Here is a 25,825-nt window from a genome sequence, read left to right on the forward strand (position 1 = left end):
GAATATTGCGATGCTTTATTTACATCAGTTTCTGGCTTGGAGTCCTTTGTGTGGGATCCAGCTGTTTCCCCTCTTCCCTCTCTTCCACCTCACAGGCTTTTGGGTTTTGGAGATTTTGTTTCCCCTTTATAAGTACCTAGGAAACTTGCCTCAGGTTGGAAGGGTCATTCCTTGAAGATTTTTGCATCCCATCTTGTGGATGGGAAGATTATAATAGAAAGAATTTATTACATCTCCAGTGAATGTGTTGATACACCTTCACGTGGCTATGAGGATGACGTCTCTTTCTTCTCCTTGGAGGAGCTGCTCTTTGAGACCTTCTTGGGAGTCTGATATTTATTTATTTTTTTTTTAAATGAAATAAGTGGTTTCTGCACTTATTTGAACAACTTAATCTCTGTCCAAGCAGGACAGCTCTCCTGCTTGGGTGTGGTTTCATCTTCTTTGCACTGCACTGGCTAAAGATCGAGGCAACTATCCTTCCTTCTAGCCCGTGCTGTGTACTTTTGCACTAGTGCTGCTGTGCTAGACCTTTCATATTAGACAGCCAATTGTGGCAGGGCTGTTACCCCCATCTGCAAAGTGTTAAGTCTTGATTCCCCGCCCAGGTGTTGAACAGGCAGAAAATTGGGAACAGCTGCAGCTCAGCTGGAGAAGGGAGAACAGGCTACTTTCGTAAGGTTTCGGAGACACAGGCTGAGGAAAGCTTTATAAAGAGCAAAGTGAGGAAAGCAGTTACAAAGAGGGAATTTGAAAGCAGTGGAGATGTGACACAAGGGTAAGAGGTTGCTCATTTAGCAGAGGCCTGGCTGAAGGCCAGAGGCAGCACCTGGCCTGCGCTTCTCACCTGTTGCAGGAGAGGTGGCAGCCCTGCACATGAGGGAAATAATGTTAGTAAAATCCAGCATGGGGAAGGGCCTGGGCTGGGGCGTGCAGTTTTGGGATGTGACTTCAAGCTTGAGAGGATTTCTCTATGTTATGGGGAAAAGTCAGGTCACAGAGAGACAGGAGCTGGCGGCTGTGCAGGGCACTGGGCTCATCTGGTAACGGCCTTGGGCTCCAGGGTGTAGCTTCTGCTGGTGACTGGTGGGCAGCTGAGAGCAGTTAGGAGAGTTGGAAAGGAACAGAGATCCATGAATGTGTACTTTGCAAAGGTGCTCATGTCCTAGGGAAATGCAAAATGGTATCAAATCTAAAAGCTCCTTCTCCTTTCAAGTGAAAAGCCTTGTTATGCACAAAGTAAAACACTTCTGTGAACTGGGTGAACGTGGTATTTCAAAAAGATACAGATGGACTGGAGAAAAACAATGCTGTATTTTGTTTGCTCTAGTTAAAATTAGTCGTGATGGACAGCTTTCAGAATTAATACAATTCTAGGCTAACAACAGAATTGCCTCCTGGTGCAGTGAGCAGAGCTTTACCGGGCAGCTGTAGCGCTAATGTGCCCTGGAAGCGGGGGCCTGGGTAGGAGCTCCTTCCCTTCTCCACAGCCAGTCTTTTCCACTAGCTCATCTGAGCCACAGACATCCAGGTGTGTGTTTCCTGTAGCTGTCATAGGCATTACCTCTCCATGAGAAGGGTAGAATAAAGGGAAGAAAGGTGCAGAGAACTGTAGCTGTAAGAGAAGTATTTCTAGCCTGTCATGAGCTTCCTACAACTCACCTCTTAGTTATTACAGACACATTTGTGTGCCTTGGTATTGTTTAACCAGACATTTTCTGTTTTATAAAAAGGTTTCTGAACACTTCCCCTTTCTTATTTCTGGGCACGTGACTGTAGCCTTGGGAATACTTTATCGCCTGAAAACTGTTGTATGTGGTTAGCTGTGTTTCTGGGCCATCCTTAATGGTGAAACTCGCAGATGCACTGCAAGCTGTACACTCTGTGGCTATTGTAATATGGTGTTCTCATAACTTGTTTTAAATAAGCCAAACGTATTTGGTGTCTTTGCTTTTTAAGCCTGACTTCTTGAGAAAGGAAGATTTGTACGGTCATTTTTCACTTGTCCTGTAGCTTTCAACTGTATTAACGCATGGTATTTATAATCCTTCTGGTTAGGACAAGGAAGGTCCAAACCTTGTATGGCTTTCAGTGCATTTGAAAATGAGGTGATGTTTTTCAGACTGAGGAGATGAAAGTCTGAAGTTGTCCAGTGGTGATTCTTCTGGAGGCACTTCTTGCAGAAAAAGGTTATTTTGCGACCATGTTTGCTTCCGTGTTCTGCATTCTAGTATCAGAAACTGGTATGGTGAATGAAATACTGGGATTTGAACCTCGGCTATTCAGAAACAAAATCAAAGCAGATACAATGAAATGAAAGCTGCCTGTGCGGGGTTTAAATTGACCCATGACCTCTACGAATTGATGGTGATGGTTAGAAAGATGTTTAGTCGCTTATGACTTGCATCAGTTCTTCCCATTTCACTACTCTTTTCTTTGATTGCTGCAAAAAATAAGACAGTTTTCAGCTTATGCAGCAGGTTGAACTTAGGATTTACATGTTGACGTGTTACACTGATTTTTGAGTTGACCTTTATTATATTACTTAATGGTAATTTAATTTTTAAAAAAGTAAGAAAGAAAATAATGGCTTACAGTGCATAATGAACACAGTTTTCACAACATGTATTAATCCAGACTAGTTATTGTCCACAAAGTTTAATCAATTCTAGTATGGGGATTTTTTGGTTGATGGAAGAAACCAATATTTGACTTGAATGTAAGTGATGTTCTGATGGGATGAGAAAAAAGGAATTGATGATGACTGTGAAAGAGGATATAATTGCTTTCATGTCTCTTGTCCAGTAATATGTGCTTCCACAGACTTTTGTACAATGTGAATAGACTTCTTACATCTGCTCTGTTAATATCACAAACTTTATTTGAATAGCATGAACCAGAATAGCCTTGTCTGCTGTGCTCTGCTGGGCATGAAGCCCTCCTTGACATTATTTTTCATTTTTCATCTTCTAAGAGACCCACTTGTATATACAAGAAAAATATGTGAAACATCTATGATACTTCATTCCCCATGGAGTATAGTGCCAGGAATACCTAGAAAAGCAAAGCAAATAGGTGTTGAAACAACATGGGCAAAGAAAGTGCCCTCTGAAAGAAAGTACCAAACAGGCTGCATAGCTCATGTTAAAGAACCTCTGTTTTTTATATTAGTTTTGCCTTCTCTTAGCAAAAATCTGGCGGAAAACTTGCTGTTGATTTGGGATGGAAGCTGTTTTTCATACTGTGGGGCCACTTGGTCCATGCTGGCATACGCAGTGTTAGCAACCCCCTTGTGTTTTTATGCCTGTATCTGAAAGTGAGTAAGGTACAGTCAGAATAGCAGCAAACATCGCTTCACATTTGCTTTTTGACACTCTAGTTTTTAACCACAAGAGTAGGTTATGTTTGAGCCAGTAGTCTTAATTTGTCAGTTATTTGCTGAGTTGACGTGTTTTTTTTGTGGGGGGTGGGGAAATGTCATTTGCTCTCAGAGGTTCCTCATTTGAGCACATAATGAATGGTCTTTTCTTTGCTTCCACACTTAGCAGATCCAACTTACTTCCTTATACTTACCTCACACTGTTCCATATTTATACCCAAGCCCCCAATACTTACTGTTGCTATTGAGCAGATATGTTAGATAAAGTTTTTTGGGGGACTTTAATTAGCTGTGTACTTATCTGAATGCAAGATAAAGCTTGACTTGTTGGTTTTTTTTATTTTAGAAATTAAATTGTAACATGCACAGAACCTTTTTCAGTTGAGAAAAGTGAATATTTTAAAATAATGAGATAATTCACGTACTTTAATGGGATTTGTGGTCATGTAGTGACTGGTGGATGGGTGGCTAGCAGACTTAAATGTTTAAATCTGTTCTATTAATCAAAATAAGGTAAAATGTGTACAAATGATATTACAGGAAAGGATAGGTTGACTTATTTTTAGTGCATTATATGATAATGTGTACTAGCCAAGAGTTTTGCATTGCTTCTTTTCCAGACCATTAGTTTGATACACATTTTGTTCATATGGCTTGAGGGGCAAAAAAGTGAAAAAATCTATTCAGGTATAATTTTATTTTTTTGTGCGTGTGTCCTTTTGTCTGGAAGTGAGTCCTAGTACATTGAGATAATCAACCAAAGGAATTTGAGAGCTGCATGCCTCAAGCAGCGTAATAGGCTGTGAAATCTTGGAACAATACATTTTAAAGTAAAAGTTCATTAAGTTTTAATGATTTTTTTTTTTTTAATTACTGTCTAGCATTTTAGCAGGTATATTATCTACCTAGTTAAGCCTCAGTTATTTTAGCTTTCTGTTCAGCTAAAGTGCAGGATTGTAGTTCTGAACTGGTGCTGCTCAGAGGGACTGAGCTGAGTGGCAGAATATGTTTTGAACATGGGGAAAAAAGTTACTCCTGTGCTGATGCCAAAGCTCATTTCAGCTCATCAAATCCAGGTTTTAGGAGGTTTGTTTTGAAATAAGTTTGCAGTACTACTGCTCTTGTATGCTGTGAAGGTCTTTTTTGGGTTGGTTTATATTCTATAAAACTTACCTGGAGTAGGAAGTAAGCTGCTTCCTGCCTTTAATTGAATGCTGAGGATTTACGGTAGCTGATGCTCAAAAGCCTTGGATTAATTTTTCACCTTAAGTATTTTGGAGAGTGAAAATCACCAGACCATACATAAAAGATTTTTAAAGTAGTTACCAAACTTTACAGAAATCTAGTAAAAGTTGTATGTTGAGTGTTTGGGAGGGCATGCTAAAATTTCCATGCTAGCATGTGACTGTACTAACTTCAGTGACTCAGAACTGTGCGTGGAACCACTGCCAAGCTCAGTTTTGTGACCCATTCTGGTAGACAGTCGAATATGAGCTGTGGTCAACATCGCACAGCAGAGCCCTGGCACTGCAGCGGCAGGAGGCCCGTGCCACCCTCTCCAGCCTGCTGCGCGAAGCCTGTGTGGAGGGGGTGAAGCGGGTGTGCAGGTGTGCTGTCCCCGGGGTTGCTTTCCGCAAATGGGCACAGCACAGAGCTGAAAGTTGTCTGCTGATTCCACAAACCTTGTACCCTGTGTTAGTTGCACTTGTCTACAATTGGAATGCCACTTTTGCAGAGGCCTCTGTTCAAATCATATCTTTGCTAGTAAGAATTGCGTGAAGAGCTAAAAATATTTAAATGCCTTACTTGGTGAAGCTGAAGTGAAAAGCAATGCTCTCTACAACTTCTGTATCCACCCTGGAGGCATATTCTGTGCCTGGCTAGCCTGTCTTCTCTTCAGACAGTCTTTACAAAGAGGACATGACAGCCACATATTGGAGGGATAAGCGTTTCCCGCTCATTCAGTGGAACAGGAACTTTCTTCTAGATCCTGCAGCGACTTTCAGTAGCTTCTCCATTTTGCTGTAGCATTAGTCTGTGTGCTACTAGAGTAGGGGCTATGAGACTAAAAACAGTTACTGAGCTGAAATAGTAAGAAAAGCCCACCCATCTCATCTGTAGGGTGAATTTGGTCATTTACTGCTTTGCCAGATAAGTGTGTTCTGGTACATGCTTGCGTGTTTCTTGATCAAGGATGTGAGGGAAAGGAAGAGATTTGCCTTGTACCAGTTGCAAAAGAGAGAAGCGGCAGCCCCAAAATTAGCATGTATGCTGCATAAAAACCTTGAGGTCTGGGAGTCCTTGAGGTGAAATGTGTGGGGGAAAAACCACTTCTTTATTTCTTTGTACTCCCAAATCTCTTGCGCAGACACTGCTGGGTGCCCAAAAGCCTATTAGACCAACCGAAAAGCAACTCTGGGCTGTAGCTGAAAAGTTAATTTATTCTGTGGTGAAACATCCCCTGCCTCTCCCAGCTAGGTTTTTTTACCCGTAGGAGAAATCACATTGTGTTTTCAAGCAGTGCAAGCAGAGGCAAACTAGCACTGGTGATTAGAAAAATGAAGTCCTGGAAACCATTTGTTTTCTACCGCTTTTCAATGAGGCACGTTCATGCTGTACACCTTAGTCATTTTTGATAATGGGATTCAGACTCCTGAGTCACTTAGAGTTTCCAAAACCACACCTGAAATAGGTAAACTGGAAGTGGAGCAGACTGTCCCAAAGGACTGTCCTTCAGAAAAGCAGCACTTAAGGAAATCTGTGTTATTTCCACATGCACAGAGAGAACCTGAAAGGAAGGTGGTGCTTTCCCTCCCCACCTCCACTGGGCAGTGTGCAGGTCCCACCCTGTGGCGCATCCCTCATGCCTGTAGAGAAGCAGGGCAGCTGGGAGGAGCCCTGGCCTGCAGATTTGTGGACAGACCTACTAGGAGGTGGTTCTGTTCTGGCCTCGTGGTGGGTGCCTGGAGAGAAAGTGCAGCCCTTGGGGGAGCTGCTGCTGCTGCCCTGGCCCTGGTGGGCTTGTGCAGGAGGGTGTTCTGGCACGGGGTTACTGAGCACCCTCTGCCTAGGCTTCCTCCTTAGGGAGGGTGCAGGCAGCTTCACTGTCTGCCTTGGCTGGTTGCTGAAGGCAGTCGGGTTCCCTGCAATGCTGGCAAGGAAATGCAGTGAGCCATTATCCAAAATAGCAGAAGGCCGCATCATCTTGGTCTGTCTTCAAAACGGGGTTAAATGCTGTAATTACTATGACTAAAGTCAGAGGATACTAACTTAGAAGCATGGCTTTTAGTTTGTTGTGTAGAGGTCTTTGTAGGAAGGCTCTTACCAATTATTTTGTTTGAAGAACCATTAAAAGTATTTTACTTGTGCTCAAACCTGTAGGTGGACTTAATTTAAAATACTGTGTGTTTCAGGATGAGTTTAAAAACAACATTAAAACACAGCCAAAAGAAGAAACCTGGCCTACTTTTCCTCTTTTTCATTCTTGTGTTTATTTTGACTAGTATTATTAGTGTTAACAATCTGTGCATGGTAAGGCTTACAGAATGTTGAGAGATTAAAGGAAAAGGAGAGTTCATTTCGGAAACAATAAAAGCGGACGTGAAAAATGTGTTATTTTACTTCTTTTGATACATCTGCCAAGATTGTGTCCAGTGATGGAGTGCTTGAGAGCTAGAGAAGAGGGGTCAGCTGAAGACTACCGTGATCGTACCTTGGTAGTTTTTCCATTTCACTTCTTGTCCAAACTGCCATCTTTTCTTATTTTTTTCTAATTTGTTTGCTTTTTATCTTACAAGAATACTTTTTGAAACTTCTTGCTTTCTCATACTTCTGTCGTCACAGTTTGGAAGCTGTTGCTGGGAAGTTCCCGTATTTTTCTGTAGGAATCTGAAATATTAAAAGAGGCTGTCAGGTACGATTCTTTGTCTCTTTACCATGAAGAGCATAGCTGTGGGATGGGCTTGGCAGTCAAAAGTTCAACGGAGACAGGAGCCTAAAATCTTTGCTAATTAAACCACCTATGTTTAGGGGCCTACACATGAACGTAGGAATCTAGCTGTGACAATAGTCTCTAGGTAAGCCTAGTTTACAGCTCTGAGACACTTGGTTTGCATGCCTACTGAAAATGATTAATTTCTGTTTGTATTCCTGTACAGATTGAATATTTACTTAAAAAACTCACCGAAGCAATGGGAGCAGGCTGGCAGCAAGAGCAGTTTGAGCATTATAAGATTGCTCTCAACACCAGTCGAGAAGGTCTTTCTGCGTGGGAGCTGATTGATCTCATCGGAAGTGGGCAGTTTAGTAAAGGGATGGACCGACAGACAGTGTCCATGGCAATCAATGAAGTCTTTAATGAACTCATATTAGATGTACTCAAACAGGTAAGAACCACAGAGAACTAATGTTTTAAAGCAGAACAATTTATTGCATAATTAGAAAATGTTCTACTTGTGCTGAGATTTCTTTACCTGATGGATAATGAGCAGGGCAAAATCAGGTAAATAACCTGTAAGTGTTCTCTAACATGAGCTTATTTTTATAAAAGAGAAGTTGTGCTGCTCTTCAGGTTGTTGTAACTTTTGCAGTATTATGATGAGTTGCTTGTTGGGAGAGTTTGTTTTTAGAAAGTAAAAGTGTCCTCTGACTTGAAATACAGCCTTTTTAATGCTAGTATCAACTGCTTGTTGGCTGACAGAATAGATGCAACATGCTGTCAGTTCTTAAACTGGTGACAACTGTTCAATCTTTGAGAATGCCTTTTTTTTTTTTTTCCCCCTAGTTTCAGTTAAATTGTAGCAAATATAAGTTGTGCTGATGGTAACTTTTGTATTTGAACACAGGGGTCTGGACAAAGGTATTGCTCAAGCTGAAAGATCTGCTTCTAAGTTGCCCCACTTCAACAGGGCAAAAAGGCGTAGAAGAGCTCCAGAGCGCTCTCCCTTCTTGTTCTGCTTAGCAACCTGTGTGACTGACAACTTACCTGTACTCAAGAAGTCATGCTGGCCTTTATTAGGGTTTTCTTATGTTATTATGTATTATAATAATATCTATATTATTTGCTTTTTCATGAAATATATTTTAAATTATATTTGCTTTCTTAGTAAACTTCTGTCAATCTTCAGTTTCTTTGAATTTCCAGTGGTTGGATTATTAGTTTAGGAATGGCTTTAAAGACTGCGCAGGGACCTCTGAGGGGTCACAGCAGAGCTTACCTAGAGAGCTATTTAAAATTGGCTTTTACCTGACAGAGAACTTTTTTCATCTTGATTTCTTGGCGAGGAGAGAAACAAAGGCTTTCTTGGCAGGCTTTCCTAAGCTGTTCTGAAGAAATCATCAGAAGGTCTTGGCACAGGAAATTCTTTCAGAATATCCACAGAACAATGCAAAAGCCTATTTTTGTTAACTGCTGGTTGCCTCTTGGAGGTGAGAGCTGGGGATACACACACACACACACACAGAGAGTCAGTTGAGGGCCAAATGAAGTAATTCTGCTGTTTAATACCATAAAATAAAATAAAATAACCACACTCAGGTCAGTCCTTCCACTTGAAACTTGTGAGAAAATCAGATTTCAGTTTGATACTGCGTTGCGTGTCTCTCCCCTCCTTCCTTCCCCCCTCCCCCCAGCCCCCACCCCCACCCCCTTTTTTTTTTTTAACTGGCTCCTTTCTTTCCTCTCCTGCTGGCTGGGCCTCTTTATCAAGGATGTCTGAGTACCTTTGAATGGTTCCCTGAAATTTAAAAATAGTTTGTGTCAAGATTTGGCCCAGCGCCTCCTGGACAGTCACTGGCCTAACGGAGAATGGAGTTCCCTGTGTGACTTACAGATATCTGGGTACAAGCTGTGACTGAACCAGACACCTTGTTGATTCACAGAATTGTCCAGCTTGTTGCAGTGTATGATTACTTCAAGGTTTTCATTGATGACATATCATATCGTAGCCAAGTGTCATACTACCCTTGTACACTTATCCTGGATCTCCAAGGCTTATGGAGTGTAGCACCGATAGTTAAATCTGTGATATTTAGTTTTCTGAAAGACATGTCCTTGGTGTGATTGTTGGCACGAAAAGATCCGCAGAGCTGTCAGTGGGCTCTTGGAAGATGAGAAGCAGCTGATGCACTGAAATAATAAAGATTTTGCAGAAGTTTGAGGGGGAAATACCCATCTGACTTGGCTTCTGAAAGCAAATTCAGTACATCAGGAAGGGGAAAAACAGCTGGCTGTGGCTTAGACTGTGCAAGGAATGAAAGAGTGAAGCTGCGGGGGTCCTTTGCATGCCCTTGTGACCATCCAAACCTGGGGCCCGAGTACAGAGGCAGCAAACAAAGCCATTTCTATGCGCATTCCTGTTTTGGAGCAAGGGGGTGGGATAGCACAGGGGAGTAGGCACGGCCTTGGCTTGGCTGTGTTTAACTGGCTGGAAAAGCTGAGCACAGATAAGCTGTATGTTTTGGGGGGGTTGTTTCTTTTTTGTTTGTTTTGGTTTGTTTTTTAAACAAAAGAGCTGCTCCAACTGTCCTGAATTTTTTATCCAAAATTGCTATAGTTAAAAACCATTACAGAAAAATGTTCCTTGGTCTCCTTTCCAACTCCTCCATCCTCTTAATCTGGAATACTTTGAGTACACTGCTTTCTATATGACTTGTTCATAGCTATATTGATGTAGGTGTTTCAGTTTCATCTGTGATTTGATGGTTTTCTGAAGTTAGAAGTCAGGCAAAAGTATGCAATTGGGGAATATGTTTTCAGAAATGGTGGGTATAGCTGAAATATGGGCAAACTTTGAAACTCTAGATTAAAAACTGACTAGGTCATAGAAGTACCCCTGATAAAAATCAAATGCCTGAAAGAATGACCAATTATTATATCATTCTTTGTGCACCCTTTTCCGTGAGATGGTTTTTGAATTGCCATAGCCACACTGGATAATGTGTAACAGGGTTACTAGTATAACTGCACTTAGTATTGCTGCTTATATTTTAGATATGTTAATCTAATTTCAAGGAAAATAAAATACTGTGAGTGAAATCTTGGCATTGTTTAAATCAAGGTACAATTCTGTTCCTTTAAGGGAAAATCCAGGCTTCACCAGCATTCCCGTATCCTATCCAATAAAGATGCAAGGAGTATGGTTCTGTTATCAGTTTTTCTAACATACTCATTGAAGTATTCTGTGTGGGATGGCTTCTTCAATAGGGTGCAGCTAAATGAGTGTATTGGCAAGGTAGAGCCACTCCCGGGGCAGGGATGCTCCAGCTTTGTCCCTGGGAATATCCCGTAACAGGCTGGGTTTACAGTGCATAGGTGCAGGCCCACATCTGTCACTGGGGCGTGCAGCTGTGCAGGACTGATTTTTTAATAACATCTGTCATTAAAGTATTACAGGCGAATCTTAGCAATGGCAAATGTCTCTGCTTGACTGAGGAATTTTAAATAGTAAATGTCATCACAGAGGACCGAAGAGTCATAGTAATGACTTGATAATGACATAACAATAATAACTATTCAGTTCTTCAGGTAAGCCAGTTACTTTAAAAGTGGACAGAAGAACAGTGAGTAGTTTCTCGTGGGCTAAACAATTAGCAGTGTGCTGGTATTAGCAGTTGAAGTGTGTCATTGAGGTCTTTAGGGCCTTGAGCTAACTTTTCTGTGTGCTCTATTGGGCCTTTAAGCCACATAAGCAGAAGACCAGGCAGTTCAACAGAGGCTGGGCATTTCAGCTGATCTGTTGCTTTTTACAGGGCTATATGTTGAAAAAAGGTCACAAAAGGAAAAATTGGACGGAACGATGGTTTGTGCTAAAACCCAATATTATTTCCTACTATGTAAGTGAAGATTTAAAGGACAAGAAAGGAGACATCATACTGGATGGCAACTGTTGTGTAGAGGTAAAATAAAAAAAAAAATCTACCAAAAACTATGAATGTCTCTAAAGATAAGAATGAATCCTTTTTTGTGTGTGGGATGGACTCCTCATACCTTTTGTTAACGGAGCTTTTTTCTTACTTTATATAAAAACAGTTCATAAACACTCTTTTAATAAAGGTTCTTAGCACTGGTGTTTGTAGCTCTGTAACAGATAACTGCATACCTGGGGCTTGACAATGTAACTTAGATATCAGTGTTTGCAAAGCTAATCCTTTTGTTACCCATTCTAGGCCTTGCCTGACAAAGATGGAAAGAAATGCCTTTTTCTCATAAAATGTCTTGATAAAAGCTTTGAGATCAGTGCCTCTGATAAAAAGAAGAAGCAGGAGTGGATTCAAGGTGAGTTTTCAAAAAAAACTTAGTTATGTGAAAGTTAAGGTAAGCTGAAGTCTTACAGCTGTGCTTTACACAAATTTGAAATTCTTGGTTGTGTCATTTTTGATGTCTCCATTGTGGGCACATGAAAAGGTTCTTTAAGGAGCCTGAGACTCAGGAAGAACTAAGGATCCATGTAAAGGGAATCAGTTTCTGTCATTTAGGTGCCTCAATTTAGGCAGCCAAAGCCAAAATGAAATGGGTATTATTGTTGTTTGCTTTTTCTGTATCAGCTGTACTTCTAGGGATGGGAAAGGAGAGGGGAATACATTGTAAATAGTTGCTCTAGGGGAGAAAGGGAAACCTTAAACCTTGGTCATTCCAGCGTCAAAAAATACTGGCTTTGCTTTTACAGTTTTGCTTGAGGTAGTATGGTTTGGTGAGGTGAGGTTAAGGCGGGGAATTAGGGCTTCCTTTTCTATTCCCTAGGAGCGAAGTTACTCCTGTGAGATGTTCCCAGATATGTGCTGAGTGATAGTTACATGCATCTTTTGCAGAGTGAGGTAGAAGTCCTTGCAAAGCCACTGTTGCCAATGCCATTGAAGTATGTACAGCATTTAAATATTTGGATCTGTGTGCTTTCATTTGCACTTCCCTCTTTACCTAAAGCATGTGTTTAATTGCACCAAAGTCAGATGTATGATGAATGATTATTTAGCTCCAAAAGGAGATCTTTTTTCACTGTTCTAGTAGGTGAATAAAATATCAACATTATCTGCCACTCCTCAGCTTTGCTCTCTGAATGTTTCTTCACTTGAATACAAGTGAATGAGAGCTACTGTCTTACTGGGAGAACGTTTTCCCTTGGAGTATCGGTAAGAATAAAGGGTTTAAGGTTGGTTCTAGGGAAGTAAGTGAGTGATGTATATGTTAGATAACATCTTACTGCTTGATTAGAGTCACTGAATCTAGGTAGTAAGAAATCCTGAAGTGCTGGGGTGGTTGTGGCGTGTTGTTTTGGGGTTTTTTGTTTGTTTGTTTGTTTTTGGTTTTTTGTTTCTTTTTGCAGCTAGGCATAAAAGTGACTTGTGTGTCCGTGGCCTGTGAAAAATCAATAGTGGAACTGACATAATGCATTGTCATTACCAGACCTTATTCTAGTGGCACACAGTCAATACTGAAAGCCAAGTATCTTTCACTTTTGGTTTGTGTTGACAGGTAGCCTGATGAGACTTAGGAGACCTGACAACAGTTATTTCTGATATAAACACACATTAAAAACCCAAACAAACCCCAACAAACAACAACACACCACAAGTATTAATTCACTAAGTTGATCTGGAAAGTTTAGCATTGCCCCTTCACTGGTGTTCTCTTCCTCTCCCTTGGTTTTGCACACTCCTTTCCAGCCATACAGACCACTGTAAACCTGCTGAGAGCGGGGAGCCCACCACCCCACAAAGAAGCGCGCCAAAAACGGAAAGAATTGCGCCAGAAGCTGTTAGCTGAGCAAGAAGAGCTGGAACGGCAGATGAAAGAACTGCAAACAGCTAACGAGAACAAGCAGAAGGAATTGGAGACCGTGCGAAAGGTGGGAGTGGGCACTGCTAACCTTCAAGCTTTAAGCTCAGTTGCTGTGGTTGAGCTGGCTTTCCTGAATTATAATTAGACGTCTATTTTCTGTTCAAGTGTTCAGACACACTGATTGAACCCCTCCAGAGGAGGGTGCTTGTTTCAGCATCAACCCTCTAAGCAGGTATAGCTCCTGGTTGAGCCTGCAGTAAAGCCTTCAGCAGTGTCTAAGGACCGTTCAGTAGGCTCAGGGTCACTCACGTGGCCCACCCTGTCCCCTGTACTTATGACGGTATTGTGAAGCTAGTGTAGAAGAAAGCCCCGGCTCTGTTGCTGATGTTTGGGGACTGGAGTCTTGGTTTCCTTTTCTGTCAGACATATCTGTCAAACTCGGGGCTTTCCATTAAGATGTTCTCACATTGGTTCCCAAAGTTATGGTGTGTGACTTGTATGTGTGTGTGGGAAACTGTTATCTTCACACAGATATAGTTTCCAGAGAAATAAATTATATTTACCAAGAGTCCAAAGATGCAAAGTGTTTTTGTGAGTATGTATAGGCATAATTTTATTAGAGTAGTTTGTGAGAGCTTTATAGCGCTGAGACACACAGCAACCATTTATAAGCTGTTTAAATGCATGGTCCATGTAAATGCGGGCTTGACATCTAAAAGCCTGAGAAGTGGACTAGAAATTGCCGAGTATTAGCAGTAGACTTGCTGAATACATTTTTTTTCCTTGTAGACAGCTTTTTAGTCTAATGACTGCTAGGAGACACCAAGGTGCTTTTGCTGTGGCTGCACTTGCTAACAGTACATCGACCATGCTGCTGGAGCGTTGTACTTTGGAACAACTGGTACTGCTGCAATAGGTCTCCACAGACACTTAATTAGTATCCAGATAGACTTTCTATCTTTTCTTTTTAAAGACTTGCAAGAAGACTTACTATGGCTTTTATTGCCGTGATACCTTTTAATGAGGAGTGCGCCTTGGAAATAGCTTAGCGTGCCGTCAAAGACCTCCCTCCCCCACTGCTGCCTAACATTTTGGCTGCTGAGTCCCTGCTACTAGAGCAGTCCAGACCTTTGCTCTGTGCTTAGTCTAAAAAGTATTTTGTTCACAACCTTCCTAAATCAATTTTTTTTTTTTGCATTCCCATTTAGGACAAGTCTGCATCATTACTTGAGTTTTTCATAACTGAAAAACAATAATTTTAGCCCTCAAATGGAAAAAACTGTAACGATCGTTGCGGCGGGGGGAGCTATAGCTATTGAGAGAGCATTTTAAAGGTGCCAAGGCTAGAAAGCAAATAAAAATAATCCAAAATGTATCTTTTAAAAAGTCTTGTCATTAAGTCACAATTTGTGGTGAGGAGACATTTGTCTTTTTTTAATTAACCTTGCACCGACAGTACTGATGATGTAGGTATTATTCTTTTTGCCTTAAATGGAGTCTGACAATGGAAACCATTTTTAAAAATTAATTTTAGCACCTATATTCTACCATGTGTTTAAGATTCAGAATGCAGTCTCTGGGGAGTTTTGTAGCAATCACAATGGTTAAACTAAAGAGAGTTGTGGCAAGAAGCATCTTTTGAAGTGGACTGGATTAAAATGACTTCTCAAGGAAAGTAGTTTAGGCTCTGACGTGAACTACTGCACTTTGACTGAGTGGAATTAGTGGGGGAGGTACCTTGCTGGAGAAACTTAAAGTGTTTGATTAGTTAGAAAAATGTTCCTCAAGGAAAGGGCTTTGTAACTAGTTCAGGAAACTGAATTGTTCTGGAAAGCTTAAGAGTTAGATTTGCTTCTGATGGCAGTGAGCCACCACTTTTGTGTAGCATCTGCCAAAGTGCACTCTGAGCCTGGTTTGTATTTTGATAACTCCTGTAGTAGAAAATTTCAGAAGAATAAGAGTCTTTGTCTCAAATATTTTTTTTTCTTATTTTTAAATGGATTTTTGAGATACAGACATTGAACAGACTGAAGGGTAAATTTTGTTACCAAGAGAGCATGCACAAGACTTGTGCACCCTTGCTGTTTCAATCTGGGGTCTTGCATGGGCTTCAGAGACTCTGTGCTAACTAACCTGTGCTAGAATGGGGTGTTCCTGTTGATTTCCCCCTCCCTACCCCCAACATTTGGGACTTTTCCCTTAAACTGCATAGTTGTTGCCAGTAACCTTACCTGCCAGGAATTGATGTCCTCTGACATGAATTAAGCAGGAAGCTGCTGATAAAGAGTGGACAAACAATGTATTTTCTTGTTGAGCTCGCTGGCAAAAGCCTAGCACCGACCCTTGCCTGTGACTTCGCATGTTCACCTTCTCAGCTCAGTATTGGCAATGTTTGTTTAATTTCAGAGCAGGGAAGGAAATAAAAAGAAAATGTCATTAAAATAGGCATCTTGGATTTGACTACAGTTACATGCTTTTAAATGTTCTGGCAGAGGAGTAATACTGCTTCTAAAAGACTGACATCATTTAAGCCTTTCAAAGAAGAGCATTAGCTTCTACAGCTTAAAACCAAACTAGGAGCCTTCTCTTTTCCCATCTTCCCATCTCTTGGAGGTTAGAGTCATACCACAAGCACTTAAAGGAATGAAAGTTTTAGCTTGGTGGTTTTAATCATTCGGGCATCGCATTAGCTCATCTAGGCTGTGTGAGGGAAGATAGATTAAATGTGTTACCTTCCAAAAATACTAAAGGTCTTACTGAAGGTCTGTGGAAGCAATTTCACCAGCCTATTACAAAAGAAGGGTGCTTGCTTTTGCATCAGCTGAGTTTCTTGGGAAAATTCTGTGAAAGAATTCTTTTAAGTGTTTGTGACGTTTTTACTAGTACTTGTACATTTCTAGCCTTCTGCTCATTCTAAAAGCACATGCTCTTGAAATGCTGATGAAAGGAAAAGCCGTAATGATCATCTTTATTTGTGAAAACAAGATGCAAAAAAAGTTAAATAGGTCGCAAGAAGTTGTGAAGTGACCAGCAGCTGTTTCCTAGGCCTCAGCTCTGACTAGGCATATTTTTTCCCTAATTTCAAGTGATGATTATTGACTAGAATTTTATTTACCTTACATGGCAATTTAGGGGACGTTAAAGGGATGTGATTCACAATAGCACAATCACTTAGTATAGTCAAACTTTGTGGCACTTCTGCTTTCCCATGGCAATTCAGAGCTTCTCACTTCTGTTTCTGTATGGCTCTATGTATGCTAGCATGTTTTTGCTGTTGGAACTCCTGTGCAGTCCTGTCTGGGATGTAGTTTGCTATCTCATATGAGATAGAGAAGGAAATACAGTCATTTCTATCAGTGTGCAAAGCAGGACTCAAAGGAAATTTGGAGGAAGCCTGATACTTGACTTTTCATTGGTAAATTTAACTTGCAAATAACAAGATTAGAAATTATACTTAAAGATTAAGAATAGCCTCAGACATTTTTAAAAAAAAGCTGGTACCTTAATGCTTTTGAAGGTTTCTTCTATTTTTGTTAAAAAATAAAAATTGTTGAACAAAATTCCACTCCCTCCAAATGTTTTAGTTTTGACAAATTGTCTTTTCCTTCTTTTCTTCCCCCTACCCCATGCCCTTCTCTTCCAGCAATTGGAAGCAGCAGCTGCTCGTGCTGCTGAGGAAGAGAAGAAAAGACTTCAGACTCAAGTCGAGTTACAAGATCGCTTCAGTTTGGAGCTGGAGAGAGAAAAAATGGTGAGTAGCGCACATGGGTTTTTTGCTGTGATTACACAGAGTGAGCAATGTGTTCAGCAATAACGTCCCTCACAGACAGCCACTGAAAGGATTCCGCAGACTTTGCAGGAGGCTGGGGAACGTACCCTGCGTTGCATTTATTAGAGGTGTAGGAATAAAATATTTTCACTAGGGAATTCAAATACTGGAACAGCTTGCCTACAATTTGTATAGCATTCAAAGCTTAAATATTACTGGAAAATTTGGAAAAATTTTACTGTTTGAAGGCTAAATGCAGACTGAAGTTATCCTTGCAGATTTCAAAGATGGAGAGCGTGAGGCCAGAACATACTGTATAAATATGCAAAGCAAACACAGGCATAATCAAAATGCATTTTAGGAATTTTCTGACTTGAATATATTCCTAAAACTATTGCTTTTTTATACTGTGTGTTCTTTTACATTTATACACACACAGAGCCATAAAAAGTTAAAGAAATATTGTAACGTTACAATGCTGCTAGTGTAATCCACACCGAGAATTTCCAAAAAGAAGTACTTTTCAATCTTCAAGGGCTTTGTCAGGCGTAACAGGCTTTTCTGTTAGCTGGAGAAAAGAAGTAGAAATGGTCAAGTCGATATGATGGAATGTCTCGGGACATAAATGCACACAGTGCTGCTTTATGGGCTGAGTGTGAATTCCTGAATACAATCACTTTCTGGGTCAGTGGGATTTAGGTTAGCTGAGGGAAAGCAGACTGCAGCCCAATGGAGCAGGAGATGCCATCCTGTCATGCTTGACAGCAAGCCTTTCTTGCTGACTTCAGGAGCTGTGCTTATCTTCTGTGGAGTACGTTATATACTGCTAAATGCTGAGGTTTTGTGCTTTACCGTGACTCAGTTCAAAGCCAGCTGACTGCTGTTGTCCCCAGCACAGTGATGGGCTGAGTGGTAGGACAGCTCTGGTGCCACAGAACCCCTGGTTTCCTGCTCTGGTCAGTGAAAGGTGGGGGATGAGGATCAGAGACTGGGCGACTGCAGATATGTAGCATCCCCTCACCTTCCTCTATCCTTACCTTTGTTTTTTGTTATAGTTGCACTTCTCATAGCAAAGCCAACCTCCATTGCCCATTCCCAACCCTTTATCCATTCTGTGCTGTCGTGGTGCCATCGTCCAGATATAAGTGTGTGAAATACGCTGCTGCCATGAGAGGACTTGCCTGAGGAAAGGAGTGGAAACAGTATAATTAAACCAGCCTGACCTTTGTGTCTGGGCACTCCGCAAGCTTTCTCTTCCTTCAGTTTAGTGTGTATCTGTAAACTAAGTGATAAGATTAAACTGATTGAAGTCAGGTTTAAACCCCCGTAAAAATCCTGTGCTGTGTGAAGTAGTGCAATGTACGTAACCTGTATTTTTTTTTTTTTTTTAAATGCTCTTATTTACACATCTACAAATCTAGACTCAATTTTATCAGTTTTGCTCTGCAGGCAGCAGGAGAACGTTTCTCTCTGAAAACATTATCTGAGGGAAATCTGGCAATTCTTTTAAAAGTTGGAAACCTGAGTTGAATCGTAGTTCATATGTGTTCTCAACTTATGCTGCTAGGTAAGACAAAAAATGGAAGAGCAGGTTGCTCAGAAATCATCTGAACTGGAACAGTATTTACAGAGAGTACGTGAACTGGAAGAAATGTATAAACAGCTACAGGAAGCTTTGGAGGATGAGAAACAGGCACGTCAAGATGAAGAGACAGTAAGGAAACTTCAAGCCAGGTATGGCTTTGACCTAGTGGAAATTTATTCCAATTCCCCACTTTGCCCCTGCAGTAGTAAGTAACTGTGTCATCCTATTAAAGATTGTTTGCATCTTGGACACCCTTCTGGAAAGGGGGACTAGCTTGAAGTCCAAACACAGGCTGGATTTTTTTTCCTTAAATTATGAAGGTTAAAGCTGGTATTTGTGATTTTTTTTTAAGATGTTTGATTAGCCCTTAGCAGCAGGAACACTCAGCAAATTCAGAAAAGCAGGAGTATTTTTCTATCAGGTGCTGTGCCTGTTAACACTTGAAAAACAGATCACTGTACCAACTTTTCAATTGTGTATTTTATAAAGCAGTAACTGTAAATATGCCTTTCTGCTGAATTTTATCATAGGTTTAAATTGTAACTGTAAGTCTCTTCTGACTCATGTGGACTTTTTGTGTGGTTTTTTTGTTCATATACTCAGTCCTCCTAAGACAATTAAGATAACCTATGCATGCTTGTTTCTTCTGCGGTTTTCAGTGTTCTGTGTTTGCATTATTGACTAAATTTTTGAATAGCCCTTTGTAGTAGTCAGACTGCTTGCAGTGCTGGCATGATTTTTACCTTTACACTGAAGACAAGCCAATGAGCAATGACTTCTTCCCTGCTTCCCAAGTGTTTTTGTTTTTTTTTAAAAAAAAGTAATTAGCTTGGCTTCCCTGCATGTATGCTAGATAATGGATACAGCTGGCTTTAAAGTGCGGTTAAAGTCACAATCTCTGTTGCAGATTACTGGAAGAGGAGTCAGCAAAGAGAGCTGAACTGGAAAAATGGCACTTGGAGCAGCAACAGACCATTCAGATGACAGAAGCAGAGAAGCAAGAGCTAGAAAACCAGAGAATGATAAAGGAACAGGCTCTTCAAGTTGCTATGCAGCAACTGGAACAACTTGAACTGGAAAGGAAGGAGGCCCTTGAGCAATATGAGGTGAGCTGTTCTGTTCATCAATCGCTCATACTTAGCCAGGTATTCAGCAGTTCAAATTCAGTTAAAGTTAATCAATATCATGCTGCTTTAAGGATTAGTATGGCACAAAAATTATAATAAGAGGTAGGATATGTGTTGGGTTTTTTTGGCCTAGGCCAAAAACCTAGGCCTAGTTATATTTGAAGAGGAGGACATGTTTCAGACACACCACCTCCTTTATTCTTTTGTCCCATTTTGTATGCAAGCCAGCTCAGTCATATCCTGAAATACTCTGTATACATTTGTCATCTACTGTAGACATTGTATGCAGTCCTGTTGCTGTCATAACTAAATGTCTTATGCTGTTGAATTAGCTATTCTTGCAACATTTTGATGACGTTACAGAGCACTATTGTCTTCTACAGATGAAAAATCAATGTGCTGCTGTAGGCCCCTGCTCCTCAAAAAGGTATTTAAGCACTGAACTGATGCCAAGGATAGCTAGGAATTAGCTCAAATTCTTAATGTGTAGCAGTGCCACACATCCCAAATGCCAGGCCTGTTCTCCTCCACTGAGTGTTTCTGGTGAAGGCCAGTAGCTGTATTTGTGGAAGAAATAAGAGCCAGAATCCAGTGAGTACAGAGTCTGAAGTGCTGTGTACTTTCTAGGGCTAGGGAGGTGTTGATTCTGTGTGCATTTAGGTCAGGAAACAAAACATGACTGGATTTCTCTTTAACTAGGGATTGTGTTTGTGCTGTCCCTGTGACTTTTTTTTTTTTTTAACATGACATCTTATGCTTTTTGTATATGAAACATCATTCACCTACTCCAAAGGAATTGCTGAATACAATAGACATAAACTCCAAACAAAAAAAAATTCCACAAAACAACCAATGGAGTAAGTCACTCGGATAGCTGACTCATTATTTTAGAAATAATTAAGTGTTCTGGCCTTCTGTTTGGAATTGACCAAAGGACCAGTTTAGACTGAAGAACACCTCTTTCTCACTTGGATGTAACAGCAGCAATCCTTTTCCTAGCTTACATTTTATGATTTCTGATAGTGAGAGATACCCACTAGCTGGTCTTAGTTTGGAACAGAAGATGCATCTTTCTGTTTTGAAACTACAGTTTATGCTTTCAATCATCATGAAGACTAGCCCTACTTACGCAGCTACAGAATATTCTAAAACTTAGTTATTTTTTGATTCTAATTTGACAACCTACTTTTATACAGCTAGCAATGACTAAATTACTTAGGATGGTTGGAAACAAAGTTCTGTCTACACTAAGTGGAGTGCTGGCTGAATTACTGTGGTTCTGTCTTTTAAATCTAAAGGATGTTTTTTTCTTTTTATATAAACAGAATTAAGTTCTTGTTTTCAATTGGGCTGTGTCTTATTTCAGGAGGTTAAGAAGAAGTTGGAAACAGCAGCTAATAACACCAAGAGCTGGAAAGATAAAGTAGCTCATCATGAGGGATTAATTCGACTAATAGAACCAGGTAAGTTATCAACAAAAAGTTACAAAAAATATGTATTCATTCTGTCTCATATACTTAGATCGCCTAGCAATTTACTGAAGTCTGCCTTTTCCTGTAACATATTGGTTTCACAGCAGCCTATAAATATCCCATTTGTGAGAACTGCTGATGGTAACTTTTGAGTGTTTACACCTAGTGGCCCTACTATAATAATTAATTTTGTTTAGTATTATTTGTTTGTTTCTTTATTTAAAACAAAGCAAGGATCAACCTGAACATTGCATGGTTTGGGTGTTCAATGCAGTTAGCATAAACGCTAATTGCAAAAAACATGAAGATAGCTAAAATTTATTTTTTGGGAAAAGTTTAATTTCTTAGCTTAATTAGTAGCACACCAGCCCAGAGGAAAGTGGGTTTGTAATGCAGTGCTGGAGAGATTATTGTCCTCCAAGGACATCTCTGAAGGCAAGAGGAGGAGAGGTTTACTAAGACAACTATTTGGGGGAAGCGAGGGAGAAGTTGGGAGATAAGGATACAAAACATTGCAGCAGTTTGCAACTTCTCACATGAAGCACCTTCACTGATGATGTCCCAGGTGTTCTTCCCTCCTCGGTTAGGCAGGTCCCCAGGTCACGTTGGAGAGGATTTCCAGTCATAGAAGAGACAGTGCTTACCAAATCGTCCTGTGGCGACACTTGGCCTATCCCACCGGTGGAGGGTGAGTGATATCCCTGTCAGCAACATCTCTTTCAAGTATTGCACTCTTGTCTTCCAGGCTCCAAGAATCCTCACTTAATCACAAACTGGGGCCCAGCCGCCTTCACTGAAGCTGAACTCGAGCAAAGACAGAAGAGCTGGAAAGGGAAAAAAGCCACGTCTGAGTAACAGCAGTAGATGATGTATCATTTGTGAATAGAAGCCCACCTTCATTCATTCTGCTTTGCACAGAGCAGCTTATCGCTTATAAAGATCTTAGTTTGCTCAGCAGGTTGGGCCTTTCCACAAAGAAAATACTGTTTACCACATAGGAGTGTCTACACAATATGTGGTGTCTGACAGTACTTGCTGTTTTCCCTCATGTTTCTGGAAATTCTGTTCTTTCATACAAAACTTTTCAAGTGAAGGTTTTTATTTAAATGTAGCTTGTGACAGAGTTGTTTCTATACTAGCCTGTAACAATCTGACAGCATCTGACCGATCAAGCAGCATAACTTTCATTCCAAAAAGTGAGGGAAGCAATTGTTTCTTCATTCAGTTAGTATCATTTAAACCCGGGATTGATCAGTCCTGGAGGTTCTGTCCAGCTCTGAGATAGAGCATTACCTTTCCTTCCATTGAGTGTCCTTTTATTTTTGCTCTGTCTGTTGCTCTTTGCACGGTGCTTAGTGCTCAGATATGTTCTTCCTTAGAGAGGGTAGACTGGCGTCACAGGGTACCTGCTGGCTGGTTGGATTTTGTGTCCTCTGTTTGCAGGAATTCAAAACAGAACTGGAAATAGGAAATAGGCATGTACAGAATGCTGCCACAAAACATCTGGAAAAAGTAGTCATGCAAGATTGTTCTTGTACTGTCTTGTACTTGAGAAGTGCTAAAAAACAACCTTGAGCATTCTCTTCATAGTTTAAAAGATGCACGGTTTTGACTTACAGTTTTCTGTAGGAGATGACTGGAAAATGATAACACATACAGGCCAAACATCATCTGTATCAAGGCTATGTTGGTGCAAGAAATTTAACTATAATATACCACTGTTTTAGATGCAGCACTTTTGTCTTATTCTTAGTTGGAGGCCAGATTAAAAAAATGCAAGAGGAAAACTAAGTTTGGCTTTTTTTTTTTTTATAAAAATGGTAGATATGTAGCAATACTGCATTAGAAAAAAATAAATCCTGTCAGTAAAATAATTTCAGTGTTTCTAGTAACAAGTCTTCCCAAAGAGCCTACTGCTCTGCCTCAAAATTCTCTCCAGGGACAAACCTAGTTTTTTCTGTTTCCTTAGGGAAAAGGAACAAGTCTGTGATTTTGCTTTGCTGTGATCTCCCACACCAGACAAGAAGTCACGCTACTGCTAAGTGAAATAGTATTTTTTGCTAAATTGTACAGATATTTTGAGAACTAAGTCCCCTCTCCTGAAGAGCAGGTGCCTGTTGGTGTGGCCTGTTAGTCAGCTTTGATCTTTGTATGTACACCAAACATGGAGATCCATCTCTTCGCACCTGCTTTTTACTTCAGCTCAATGTTAAATTATTTTTAGTAAGAAAGACGTGAATGTTTCAGAAGGTTAACCGGTGCATTTGTGTGTAGCACTGTGATACTTGTGTTTCAGAAGTACAAAAGCTGTACTGAAGTGATCTTCAGATTTAGAAGTCAATAGCATTTTATTTGCCTGTTAACTAAGACTTACTCAAATACTGAATCTTCTCAGACATTTATTCTCTGGTTATATTTTTATACTAATTGAAATCTTTAATGTTTCAGTAAATGGAGTTCTGATTAGAATGGCAGGAAAATCCAGGATCTTCCTCTTTGTATTTACTGTACAGGAAAGCAGTAGTTCCTTAAGCTTGCTAACAAGGCATTTTAAAAATTATGTTTACAGAAGAAATGTGAAAAAAAACAACTGTAATAGGAATACTAATGTATACATTGTTAAACTTTGCTACAGGAGAGTGAACAGTATTTATAACTACCAAACATCTTTTATGTGGAGAGCAGAAGGTGTATTGGGGCTAAACTCGTTTAATTTTTCTAACAGTCATTTTTTTGGACAAATGTTTTTTAAGAACACCAAATGATGCATGTTTTCATATTTTTTACAGTCCTTTAGAATTGGCTATTTAATAAAGTAATACAAAGTCATTTACATTTCTGAATTAATTGATGTCTTTTTTGCATGGGTTTCTTTCGGGTTGCTGGAGTTCTAAATTTAGTGACTGCTGTGTGGAAGTATTAAATACTCTTTTAATGGTCTGATCCAATGGGATTTGGATTAAAGCCATAATAAAGGCGGTGGTCACACAGATAATACAATATAATTTGTCTCACCAGTATTACATCTCGTAAATGTTCATATTCAGTACAGCTTGATACAGTATGATCATGCTCAGCTATTACAGACAGCAGTGCTCAATAACAGTATTCTGAGGGTGCAGTTTAGCTGTTCTCTGAAACACAGAGCAAGTCAGGTGGGAAATGACTTGGTAGGACAGTTGCATCCACAGTAACAAAACAACGCTTAGAGTGCTAGCCTGGGACAATGGCAGACCTGTTCTTATCAGCCAGATAATGGGGGAACACTGCAGCGTGAGGCAACATGTGCCTCTGCAGGCAAAACAGCCGTTCATTAAAATGTTATCCGCATGTGTCTGCCTTGGGTTATTTCTTAGTCACTATTAGAAGAGGAAACGAGACAAGTCTCCTTTTAGCTTTGTTGTCCCTGCTTGCTCTGACAACTTAAGAAAGCTTTGTGTGAAGTGTCGTGCAGTAAAAGTGGGGGAAGAGGTTGGTTTAAAAATCAGCCAATTGCGTTTTGAGCAAAAAAATACCACTTTAGACTAAGTCCGTTAAAGCTACATTAAACAGCAGTCAAAGAGAGAGTAGAGCTGTGAGTCAGAGTCACTGTGTCTCGTGAAACAGTGCAGCGTGGAAGACCGCTGCCCCAGCACCGAGTCATTTCCGGTGAGCACAAGGGTTACAACACTTATTCCAAGAAGCCACCAAGACTGCTAACGGTGAGGCTATCCTCAATGAAATGTGATGCCCTGAGAAGCTTTGCACCAGTGCGGTGCTGTACATACATGCCAGGCTTACCTATGGCGAGGCCAGTGGAAAAGCTGTGGCTGCTGTACTTGAGCCCTCAGTAGACGCAATGGAGAGGGCTTAGTCTACTTCTTTTGGCTCCCAGAGTCAGGTTTACCTGCTGGTGGAGGAACAGTCCTGCAAAGCAATAGCACAGTAGCATGGTTTTTTTGGGTTTTTTTTGGGTGTGGGTTTTGTATGGGTTTTTTTCAGCTGGGCAGGAGGGTTTGGTGCGTTTTTTGGTGTTTTTTGTTTGTTTGTTTGTTTTGTGGTTTGGGCTTTTTTTTTTTGTGCCCTGTGACCATTTTAGAGAGCTGATTTATGAGACTGTTGCATCCTCAGTTACGCATGCCCAAACTGTAACAAACAGGCAAGTTTCCAGCAACTCGTATTACCTCTGTTTAACTTTCCTGCATGAACAGCCACAAAAACAAAGCCTAGATGGAAAAGCAACAGCATGTTCGGACAATACCTGTATCCTGGGGCGGGGGAGGGAACCCAACCCCTCAAAGAAGCAACTGTTCAGTCACAAAGGCCTTCTGGAACAGTAGCTGCATCATCCATTTTAGTAAAAGAGAACTGAAAAAATAAGTGCTCTGATTTTTATCTCGGCTATGAGAAGCAGTTAAGTCAACAGTTTTTGATCAAAGCGGTGCCTGGCCAGGAAGGGGGATGGCCATACGATCTTTCAGCTTCTTCGGGGAGAGGTAATTATTTGTTCGTAAAGGACACGAGAGAGGAATTAGGAGGAGCCATAAAGGTGTCACCTCCAATAGATTGAAAATCCCCTGCAACACTAGCAAGATTTTAGTTCCCCGCTCCATCAGTTAGGGACTTTCCAACTCTGCCTGTGTTGAGCTGGTTATTTGATACCTGTGGCTGCCTCCTTTTTGGTTGTTTTGGTTTTTTTGGTGTGTGGGGGTTTTTTTTGGGTTTTTTTTTTTGTTTTG

The 25,825-nt window shown here is 40.6% G+C and overlaps 1 protein-coding gene across 1 annotated transcript in view; it reads left to right on the forward strand.

Annotated features, from left to right (window-relative positions):
* The window catches only part of SWAP70 (switching B cell complex subunit SWAP70), a 41,226-nt gene extending 17,284 nt beyond the window's left edge, over positions 1 to 23,942 (forward strand). Inside the window, exons 4-12 of the mRNA XM_064452697.1 lie at positions 7,537 to 7,764; positions 11,129 to 11,275; positions 11,546 to 11,654; positions 13,040 to 13,221; positions 16,798 to 16,905; positions 18,491 to 18,657; positions 19,416 to 19,614; positions 21,002 to 21,098; positions 21,853 to 23,942. Coding sequence (XP_064308767.1) covers positions 7,537 to 7,764; positions 11,129 to 11,275; positions 11,546 to 11,654; positions 13,040 to 13,221; positions 16,798 to 16,905; positions 18,491 to 18,657; positions 19,416 to 19,614; positions 21,002 to 21,098; positions 21,853 to 21,962 — 1,347 coding nt within the window. The 3' untranslated portion in view covers positions 21,963 to 23,942. The remainder of the gene's footprint in view (positions 1 to 7,536; positions 7,765 to 11,128; positions 11,276 to 11,545; positions 11,655 to 13,039; positions 13,222 to 16,797; positions 16,906 to 18,490; positions 18,658 to 19,415; positions 19,615 to 21,001; positions 21,099 to 21,852) is intronic.
* Positions 23,943 to 25,825: the final 1,883 nt, after the last annotated feature.

This window comes from Phalacrocorax carbo, chromosome 5, assembly GCF_963921805.1.
Source record: "Phalacrocorax carbo chromosome 5, bPhaCar2.1, whole genome shotgun sequence".
Lineage (NCBI taxonomy): Eukaryota > Metazoa > Chordata > Aves > Suliformes > Phalacrocoracidae > Phalacrocorax > Phalacrocorax carbo.